The sequence below is a fragment of the Citrus clementina genome, unplaced genomic scaffold, assembly GCF_000493195.1.
Source record: "Citrus clementina cultivar Clemenules unplaced genomic scaffold, Citrus_clementina_v1.0 scaffold_7, whole genome shotgun sequence".
Taxonomy (NCBI): Eukaryota; Viridiplantae; Streptophyta; class Magnoliopsida; order Sapindales; family Rutaceae; genus Citrus; species Citrus x clementina.
The window spans coordinates 11611282-11622597 of record NW_006262075.1 but is presented as its reverse complement, the minus strand read 5'-3'; the positions used below and the strand labels follow the sequence as shown (position 1 = coordinate 11622597).

Below are 11316 nucleotides of genomic sequence, written 5' to 3'. Positions count from 1 at the left end.
AGAGCCTCCATATGGATAGTTCAACTCACATGGGAATTCCACTACCAGAAACAATGCTGAACGAAGATCCTTAGTTAACCCAACAAGTTTCCCAAGGTTCTACTGTTGGAGGAAGCATAGTTCTCAACTTCTCATACACCCACTAAAGTTATAAACAAAGTAAAAACAAAAACACAGATAACTAAACAAAGTGTAACCAACTTTTGACATTTTCTGTCTGGGACATGAGAAACTGTACAAACAAAAAGAACCCAGAAATCATACAAAATAAAGTCACAAGACTTCTACCATAATCTGGATAGTCACTTGACAGTATCTTATCTCACACACCCACTTAAAGTTTCTGCCTGCAACTGCTTTCTTTTCAGCTTGACTGCTGAAATACATACAAATTTGACCTAAAATGAAGAAATATAAAATCTTTCTCTCAAATTTCAGAAACCCACTTAGCATTTTCTTCTCTTATCTGATATCCCAATTCAATTAATCTCCTTTCTTTCATTATTCTTCCCTAATTTTCTCAACAACCAAAAATGTTACCAGCAAAATTCCATATACAGAAAAGCAAAAAGAAAAAGTCGCATTTCTTTATCCTACTTTCATTTTATTTGATTCTTTCAAATACCCACTTCATATTTCTTCTCTCATCTTTCCATTACCTCCATTTCTCAGTGACCAAAAAGAACCCGCCAAAATAAAAAAAAATATATTTCAATTTCTCACCTGACGAGCTAATTTTCGATAAGCCGCTTTAATCTCTTTGCCACTGGCAGACTTGGGGACTCCAAGAGTGGCGTAGTAATCCCCAGAAGCACAAACCACCGAACGGCCAAAACGGTACGTAGAGGATCTTGCATTACTACTATTCAACTTCGAACCTCCAAAAGGACAAGAATCAGCACTTAACGTCAAAGCAGCGAAGTTCTTGTGGGACCTGAGGTGGGTCCCACCAGCTAGGAACGAAGAAGATGAAGAATGGGAGAAGCTGAGAGAAGGATGGGGAAGGAGAGTGAGAGTCGTTGCGGTGGAAACCATCGCAAGCCAAACCAAGTGTTTGATGAATTGTCTCTAAGAGTAAAATCAAGAAACTGAGTAGTAGAAATGTTCTGTTTCCGTCATGACTTTTGGTTTTTCAGCTATCTGATTAAGTGAGTAAGAACCGAGAGAAAGAAAAGCCAGCGACGTGGGAACCCATAAAGATGTGTGGTGTGATTTTCACACACACACACACATATATAGCAACACGTTTTCAATGCTAGCCAGTACTTTTTCACCTCTAAATTTTCATGTTCTTTTCTCCTGTTCTCTCTTATTGACCATTTTGTCACTGGAAGGGTTTGTTAAATCACTCGAAAGGTTTGTTAAAGACAAAATAGTAAATTATCATCAAGCGTGTAAATCAACGAGAATGAGACTGTTATTACTTAATTAAGTTAGAGACTTAGGAATATAACTGCATTAAACACTTGTTAGAATAATTTTGTCGTTTTAGTAAATTTTACCCTACTCAAATTTAAATTAGTTGGGACTCAATATTATATGGTCTCTTGTACCAAAGACAAGTAGTAAATTTATTTTTGAAAAAAAATATAAATTTAATTTATTCAAAAAGACAATTATAAATTTAGGGAAAGAATAATTATAAATAATTTATTTGGAAAAGATTAAAATAAAGATGTAAAATAGAGCTAAAATTGGATGTTTTTCAAGAAAAATTGTGTTGGATGTTTTTCAAGAAAATTTGCGTGGGACTATCCTACTATCATTTTCCCATGTTATCTTTTTATCTTTTATTCTTTTAAATATTATTTTCCAGACTATCACACAAATCTTTCTGTAAACACATTTTCTCGCTATACGTACCATACAATTTTTAAGAAATGAAATTTTACTTCATGTAAATCCTTCCTTCCTAATCCAAAATTGACTTAATTTAATGTACAACAGCCAATTCTATGTACTAGAGAATAGTCAAATTGCTTGCACCATTTTCATCAAGACAAAAAGGAATCCAACAAAAAGTACAAAAGCTCATTAGAAGCCCTATAAGATTCATGACAATTGATTCATTTAACTTGGTTAAGCCCATGACAATTCCTGCTACCTTCACGAGCAGTTAAGAAAGTATAACCTACAATAGACTTCTTCTACAATATATATTATACACAATCCATCGAAAATCTAAAGCAAAAAATCTAATATGGCATTAAAAGTAGAAAATGATAATTGCTGAGATTAATTAAGATGTCAGTTTTATTGTGATTGAATCAACCAAACCAAGGGAAAAAAGGAAAACACAACTTAAGACTTTCTATTGCTTTTTTCTAGACTTTTATGGAGCGGATGTATTTCCTCCAAAGGCTTGGCTTTACTTCCATTTCTTTATTTAGAAGACATCAGGGTGGAAACGTCCAGGAATAGAGCTGCTTTGCTGAGCCTGCTTCAAATGCATCGACAAGGCATAGTTGTTTATCTCTAAAGTCCTTAACTGCTCCTGATACTGAGAAACCATATGTTTCTGATATTCCACTTCTCGGTTTCGATTCTCATAGTCTTTCTGGCGTTCATGCTGAATAGCCACCGCACGTTTCAGGATCGAATTCTCTCGTATCACAGTTTCGATTTGCTCCTTCAGTGTTGCATTTTCCTGACAAAGGAAAAATCTTTATTATAGAAGCCCACAAGATAACATATGCAACTAAAGCAATACAACATAGAACTGCTTGAATCACTTCAAGAATGGGATTCTGCGACAGAACTTCAGGAATTGTATGTTTGTTACATATTACAGTGTTCAGATGTCAAGGCAATGATAAAACTTTTTGCCCTATCAAAAATCATGACCCATATAAACAAAAATATTACTGTAAACCAAGTTCGGTAATGTATCTTCAACTTCATTATCAACCCTATTAGCAGTCATTTAGATTAGTTAGAGAATAGACACCAACCTTTTGAAAACTTTGGGCTGCCTCATCAGAAGCACGTGCCACGATGGATTTTTCCAAAATCTCCAGCACTCTTGAAGCACGGGCTCTGGCATCATCCATACTAGTAGCACTCATCATTTCTTTCACAAACAACTCAACCCATTCAGCACCGTTTTGTGGAAACCCGCTAGGATCTGACGAAGAGTCAGAAGCTGCGGCAGTTTCTTCACCTGCCATTTTAGCATGCAGCTGTTAGAAGGATTTTAAAATGCAGCCTGAAGCAGAACAAATTTGATCAAAACATAATTGCATCCTAATTCTTTTTTGATCCTGCTCCCCCCTGGAAATGCAATATTACAGCTCGGGTAATAAAAATTATTAGAAAACAACTTTCTCAAGCCATGACAATCTTGAAAATAAGTATAATCATTATATCATTTAGAATCCTTGAGTAGAGAAGCAAGACATCTGTCACATTAGTTTCAAATACATAAGAAAAACTATTTGAAGAAATGAAAAACCAATATTTCTGCACATATCAACAAATGCCACAAAAAAAACGCAAGACATAAGAAAGGCAGCTATAAAAGGTCAAAGTGAAAGATACTTTGTTAAATATAGTGAAGTTAATGTCGGCAAGTAAAATTATCATGAAATTATACAAACTAACATGATCTTGAAATGCAGCTAAAAGATTAAAGCAAAAGATAGGAAGGTCAGTTAACAAGTTAAAGCAAAAGATGCTTTGTTAAATGATGAACTTTGAGCTTAATGTTGGCACAAAGTAAAATACTAAAATTATCTTGAAATTATACAAACTATCATGAATTTTTCAACTGCTAGTGACCATATACAAAGAGAGCAATGGGAACAGTAATGCAAACAGCACTCTATACTACCAGCAGTATACATCAACGTAAGGGTTAAATGAGCTGCAACCACCATCAAGTTCATTTATCCAACAATAAATTGCATATCAAGACTGGACTATAAACTACATCTGCTACATATGCGAAGTATGTAATAAGGAGGATATAACAAGTAAGACTTTAATCAATGCATCGCCAAATTGAATACGAATTTTTTTAATTTATGCTATATTATCATATATGTGAATATAACGTCTTATCCAATTGCTTTAAACATGAAGTAATTGCATACCTGCAGCAGAATTTGTACCCAATTCTTCCTTAAAGCCCAACCTTTCCTGATCTGACCGTGAACAAAGTTCATTCAGCTTCTTGATTGTAGAATCCAGATCAGCATTACATTCTTCCAGAGCTCTCTCGAGAAGCTGCAAGGTAGTATGATAAAAACATAAAATCTCTCGATCATACATTCGATATGATTCACTTCATCTTTACTCTTCTTCTTAAATCAATGTACCCCCCCCCCCACCAAAAAAAAGAACTAAAATTCATATCTTCAGGATTTTGTTGAAATTAATAATTTGAACAAAATTCAGAGCTTTGATATACAATTTGGTTAATTCTCATTATTCCTAAATTTTAAACTAGTTTCTAACATAATTACTTTCCAAAATATTTTATATAAATTCGTTTCTCAAAAACCCAAGAAAAAATTTACCGTTTTTTAAGAATAAAATCAATAAATCAGTAAATACAAAAAAGAATACACATATAAACACATAAAATTTATTGAAGAAGAAAAAAATCATAAATTTATTTATTCACAGAAAAAAAAAGAACCTGGGGTTCGAGCTGAGGAAAAAAGGCTCGAAGCCGATCGAGGAGTTGCGGCGCAGTCGTCGTCGGCGGCGGCGGCGGCGTGAACTTAGACGGCGAAGCCGAGCCGCATCGGACGCGCTTGGAAACCGGAGGCGAAGAAGGAAGATCTTCAAAGAACGATCGTTTGTTTCCGCAAACAGCCACGGCCATAGTTACAACTTTGATTCTCGAGAACTTTCGATTGATAATTTAGAACCCAAAAAAAAAATCCAAAAGATAAATTGATAATTAACAGAAACCCAAAATAACAATTGAAATTTTATATTTTTTCCTCGTGGGTGCTTTTGCCTTTAAATTTTCTTGGGCAAGAGGTTTTGGTTTTCTTTTCTCTGAGGGTTTAATCTTCGATGCGTTCTTCCGCTTGTATTTATAGCCCCACATGGAAGAAAAGGCGGTGGTTTTTTAAAAAAAGAAAAGGAAAAATAAAAGAGAACAAAAATCTTTAGGGTTTGTTTTTTAAACATCAACGGTCTAAAAGAAAAATCTTTATTTTTATTTTTTTCGTAGGTGAAGATGGTAGCTTGTTCATTTTCATTAGAATAATTAAAGCCACAAGCGTATAAATAATATTGCACAAATTGAAAACAATATTCGTATAAATTGATGTGGTTTAATTTAATTAACTATATAAATATGTCATATTGAATTTATAAAATATTTGTGGTTATATTATTTTTTTTTTTTTGTTAAATTGACCTTTAACTTTTAGTTAAATGATTTATACCCTTCATCTCTAATTTACATTAACACTAAAAATTCAAGATAATGAGGTAATTTGGTTGGTCATGATGAATAAGAATTTGGATTTTAATATTATTTTGGTTGAACAATTATTTTTTAACCAATAATTAATCAGAATGGATTGGGATACAAATAAGCTAAAATTAAAATGAAAAAGAATTGGAATAAGGAATAAGAATCAGAATAAATTATTTACTTGCGTTATAACAGTCAAAATTAGAATAGATTATATTTTCATTGGTGTATTTACTTTGTTGAGAATTGAAATAAGCTACAAGTTACAAAAATGTCCTTAATTAATTATTGTCCTTAATATTTATTTTATATATTATAATAGAAACAATAATGTTGACGACGACGACGATAATATTAATAACTATAACAACAACAACAACCACCACGACAATAACCTTAATAATAATAATAACAATAACAATAGTAATAGTATTCATAAATTAAATAATAAGGATGACAATAATAATAGTAATAATAATGAAAATACAATAACAACAACAACAATATAAAGGATAAGAGAAGGAAGAGCCCCTTTTTTTAAAGATCAAGGAAGAAATTGGACAATTAGAATTATGCCACTTTATTTTCATTACAATCAACAACAACAGTAGTGGCAGCAGCAGTAGTAACAACAACAATAACAACGATAATAATAATAGTAATAAACAATAATACTAAAAATAATTAAATAATAATAATATTGAGAATCATAATAATAATAATTATTATTATTATTATTATGACAATAATAATAATAATGAAAATAACAAAAAAACAGCAATAATAGTAACAATAGTGATAAAATAAATAAATAAAAATAAAAAATAAAAAAATGATAATAATAATTTAAAAATGACCTATTTGTAAATATTCAAAACTTATGGATATTTCTATAAATTCTAAAAAGTATTGTTAAAAAAAAGCCAAATGCAAAATGGTGAGGCTATTTCAACTCACCATAATACTCCAGTCACCAATTTTTTCATTAAAAAAGTTTAATTACTAAAATGTCCATGAGTTAAATTACTATTATAGACAATAAAATATAATTTAATGAAATTAGCCTACCCTCCACCATCCATGAACCCGATTAGCTTAAATTGATTTTTCTATAAAAAGAGTAAAAGAGAGCAAAGTTTTAATTCCATCTCATTTTCCTTTTACCTTTTTGCTTTTGCTCTCCATATACATTTTTATAGCTATCCTGTCTTTTAATATATGATATTGTTGATTAGTAAACTTTTATCTCTGAGATTCAATCTCCTTTCAACTCAAATATGTTTCTCAACTAGAGACATATTTATTTTTTGAATCAATTATGAAGCAAAGAGAAAATAAAAAGTTTGAATATTTTTATGGCTTTTCTTACATTTATGATCCAATCATGCAATGAGTTCCATAAGACTAATTAGAAATTGAGTTTGATTGAATTCGTTTACAAGTTATGAATCTTGACATGGATTAGAGAACAAATTAAAAATAAAAGTCATATACCCGAGCCCAAGGAAAACAAACCATGCGAGATATGTAAGCCATTGATGAAATTAATTTAATAAGGATATATTGGGTAGTAAGGTGGAAATAAAACTTTGATTCTTTAGATTGTAAAACCATGCGAGATATGTAAGCCATTGATGAAATTAATTTAATAAGGATATATTGGGTAGTAAGGTGGAAATAAAACTTTGATTCTTTAGATTGTAAAAGGAGTCTGTTAAGAAAATGGATTTAAAGAGTATCTTAGTAAGTTCAAATAGCTCACGTAATGCAATTTGAATATTTTCGAAATTGAACGGGATTAAAGGGTCAATCTCAGAAATGATAACTTGATTCCCAAGTCCCAACACTATTGAAAATTAAGCTCTCACTCCTTAATCTAAAAAAATATGTGGATACCATATATTTTATTCATATTCTCCCTTCTACTATAACAAATGGACAACATTAATAATTCCGATTCCATAATTTAATTTCTTGATCCTATAATTAAGCACACCATTACTTTTTAGCACTTCAACAATCAACCCCAATTTTAATGTTTATTTGATTGTGTCAATTCAGAATAAAAAAAATCGTCGCACAAGTTACCTAATCCTTCAACATCAAGAAAATTAGTTTAGAACTCAACCAAAAAGTTATTTAGTTTCCCCGAATACCTTAAGAATATTTATAATTTTTTTTCCTTTGTTGTACTACTTATACTTACATAAATCTTAGGAAAATAGTAAAAAGTTAATTTTAACTTACCCGCACCCGAATCTCTAACAAAAAGTCAAATGAAAAAAATAAAAACATAACAAATAAAAGGATGGAAATGAGAACACGAGCTTTCATACAATGAAGACATTTTGAGAGATAGAAAATCACATTAACTATGTGTATTTCACAAAATGATAAATTTATGACAAGTAACTGAATAAAAATTTGATGAAAACTAATTTAGTGTTGCTTGTTAACAAACTTTAAATAAATGTATCTCAATTAAGAAGGATTAAACTAAGTTTGAGTTTTTTTTTCATTGTATTCCATTTTTTTTCAAAAAAAATTAAAAATAAAACAATTGGTATATTCAATAGCGAATGCAACTATCAATTACAAATTAAAAAAACAAGTAAATACCATAATTTATAGAATTTCTATTCACTTAATTAGTTAACGATTTAGGTACTCGATAATTTTCTTTTCATAATGTTGCAATCTATTGTATTAAGTATTTCAAAGAACAGATATTATGTATACATCTTATTTAGTCGAGATACTTAGAGCTTATTTGGGATTGGTTTTGAGAGATTTAAAAGTGATTTAGAAAAAGTAAAATCTAAATTTAGTGTTCGGTAAATTTTTTAAAAAAATTGCTTTTGATAAAATCTGCTCATCTTACAGCAGATTTTGAAAAGTAAGGAATGAGTTGTTTTTCAAAATCAGATTTAGCTTTATACTTAATACAATTTCTTATATATCCTCATATGTATTATAAAAATATAAAATTATCCTTATTAATTGGAAATAAAATCATTAATTTTAAAGAGATTATTATTATTATTATCAATTATATTGAGATAACAAAATAAAAATAACATTAATAATATAAAATATTTATTTTAATTATTAATTATTATTTATACTCAATAAAAAAATATTTTGTACACGTATTTATAAATATGTAAATAAATTTATTCTGACATTATGTCCAATTTAATCATTTACATTCATACAATAATTTAATTGTAAATTTACCAAATACATACTACTACTTTTAAAATTCATAATACTTTCAAAAATAAATTTCACTAAACGTCTAACTGATTCTTTCTACATATGATTATTTCTATAATATAGCTAACAACAATTATTTTAAAAACTATGACTTTACCAAACCGGCCCTTAGTTTTTATTGCAATTGACGAGGTAAATGATGATTCATAATTCAAATGGTGAAATTCGATTAGTCACACATCAGCTGGAATGCATATTCCATTTGAATAAGTATAACACCACTCTTATATATGTTAAGCAGAACTGTTTATTATGTGTTTAATTATTGAATCTAATCATAATATCGCTACAATATTTTTTAAAATCTATGAGAATCTTACGGAGGAAATAAACGAGATCGAAGATTAATTAGATGATATTTAATACATAAAATAAGCAATAAGACAGCCATTTTATGACTGATATAATTTAAAAGTGTGACATAATATTACACAATCGTTTATAACTAGAATAGTTTCCTATTTATAGCCTATGCTAATTGCGTAAATCACTTGTATGATTATTTTAAAGTCTACCACCTTATTCAAATCTCACATAATTGGGTCATGATATTTCATTTGAAGCTAGATTTTGGTCCAACCTTCAAAACTCTAGGGATGGCAACCAAACCCGGACCTGGATCAGACCCGGACTGAACCCGAAAAATTCGGTCCGAGTTCAACCCGCACCGAAATAATTTTTATCCGGAATCCAGATCAATTTTTGACAACCCGCATATTTCCAAGTCCGGATCCCGTTTCAGGTGAACCGGCAAATCCGAAACTCGGACCCGGATATTATTTATTTTAATATTAATTTTTATTCGTAAATATAAATAGAAAAAAAAAACAAAAGTGAACCCTAGATCTCTCTCGTTCCTCTCTCGAAATTTCTCCTTCAACTCTGAACTCTACTGTAAATCTGTAATTTCTCCTCTCAATCTCTCAAGTCTCATCCGTAATCTGTTCCTCTCTCAATCTCTCTCACCCGTGAGTCGTGACTCGTTCCTCAATCCTCAGTCCTCACTTAATCTTTCACACTCTCTCTTCAACTCTCCTGTAATCTCTTCTTCGAAGGATCAGATCAGTTCTTCGCGGCTTGGCCTGTCATCACCTTCACGGTGAGGCTTTGTTCGTTTCATCACTCATCAGCAAGCATCACTCGTCTCATCTCTCACTCTGTCGCGGCCAGCAAAAGGGGTTGAAATCCACCTCAGTAGTGGCTGTGTTCTGTGTTCATCAGCATATACTTCAGCTGTCGCTGTGAATATTTGTGAGTTTCGGCTTTTCTCTTTACAATTTATGCTCTATTACACTTTGATTTTCCCTCTTTGCAATTTTCGTGCTTTTATGCTTTGAGCTTGTATTGCTTCTGGCACAATGTGATTTTCCCTCAGACATGGTTTTCTTTGTATATATGAGAGCACTTGACTAATTATAAGCTTTTTGTTTTCTGAATTATTTGCCTCGTTTTGTTCTTTGTTTTTCTGGCACAAGGAGACTTTTTTCTCTCCTTTGATGTGACCAAAAATCTAGAAACTGTTGTCTAAAACAGAACAGATGCCATTTTTCTTCTAAAGCGCATTGTTGGTTTTGTGCATTAAGAGTTGGTTAGTGAGTAAGCTCATAATTGAATTTGAAGTATAACTAGCCAAAGGGTTGCTGCCTAGCTTATAGCTTGACCTTGTCTCTGTATTTAGTGTGGGTTGTAGTTGGTTTTGTGGTTTCTTGGATCCATTTCTTCTGGTAAGCAAAAAGTTGGTTCTTTGTTATTTATTTAATTCATCAAAAGTTTGCAACTTTTCTTGTTACTGATGCATTTAGGTACTTTTATGAGCTTCGGCTGGGTATTAATTAATTATGTTTTAGTTTGTGGTTGTGGGGTTGTGTTAATAAAAAGGTGGTACTGACTACTGGAGGAAAAAAAAAACTGCATCTTTCTGCTTTGGCCTCATCCCTTTTGATTCATTATTCATCTTATCTTTTGGACATTCGAGGGCTGAGGATATTTTGTTTTGCTTTGCTTAGTTGAGCTTCGGCTGGGTTATTTTGAGCTGAATAGAAAAATAAATAAAAACAAAACAAAAACAACCAAATTTGTTTTGATTTGCTGCAGTCCTACGGTTTTCTTGAATTCATGATTAATAATGTTCTTGTTAAGAATTCAAAGTTAATGTTCTATAATTTTCTTGATTAATAATGTCTCTTCATATAGTCTTATGAATTCTTGATCAATAATGTCTTGATTAAAATCTTAATCTTATGAATTCTTGATTAATAATGTCCTGTAATTTTCTTCATCAGCATAAGAAATGTTCTCTTCATATAGATTAACGAAATTCGGTTAGGATACTCACTGTGACTGTCTTCGCAATTTAATTAGACTGTGTTTGCAATTTATGTGTTGTTTTGCTTTGTTTGTAATTTTAATATCTATACTTTGTGACTTTAATAGCTAAACTCTGTGATTTTTAGTATCTATACTCTGTTATGCTTCAATTTTATTATTTATAGTTTATTGTATTGTTCTTATTATCAATTTATCACTAATTGGTTGTCTTGTTCATTATGTTTATGATTTACACATTTTTTGTCGATGGAATTCCAGAGGAAGCAATACTTTCTGCA

The 11316-nt window shown here is 30.8% G+C and overlaps 2 protein-coding genes across 4 annotated transcripts in view; both read right to left on the bottom strand.

Moving 5' to 3' along the window:
- Window positions 1-1264, bottom strand: part of LOC18036975 (chaperone protein DnaJ) — an 8862-nt gene extending 7598 nt beyond the window's left edge. Inside the window, exon 1 of one of the 3 annotated variants that reach the window (XR_002904586.1) lies at window positions 724-1264. Coding sequence is in view for 1 of the 3 variants with exons in the window: in XM_006427252.2 (XP_006427315.2) it covers window positions 724-1035 (312 nt within the window). In the remaining 2 variants the exon portion in view is untranslated. The remainder of the gene's footprint in view (window positions 1-723) is intronic. The other 2 variants (XR_002904587.1, XM_006427252.2) reach the window with 2 other exon arrangements.
- Window positions 1265-2051: 787 nt separating this feature from the next.
- LOC18036856 lies at window positions 2052-5129 on the bottom strand. Its single transcript, XM_006427246.2, has 4 exons — window positions 4640-5129; window positions 4092-4224; window positions 2952-3160; window positions 2052-2647 (listed from the first exon to the last, which is right to left on the bottom strand). The coding sequence occupies exons 1-4, from the start codon at window positions 4826-4828 to the stop codon at window positions 2387-2389; spliced, it is 792 nt and encodes a 263-aa protein (XP_006427309.1). The 5' UTR covers window positions 4829-5129; the 3' UTR covers window positions 2052-2386.
- Window positions 5130-11316: the final 6187 nt, after the last annotated feature.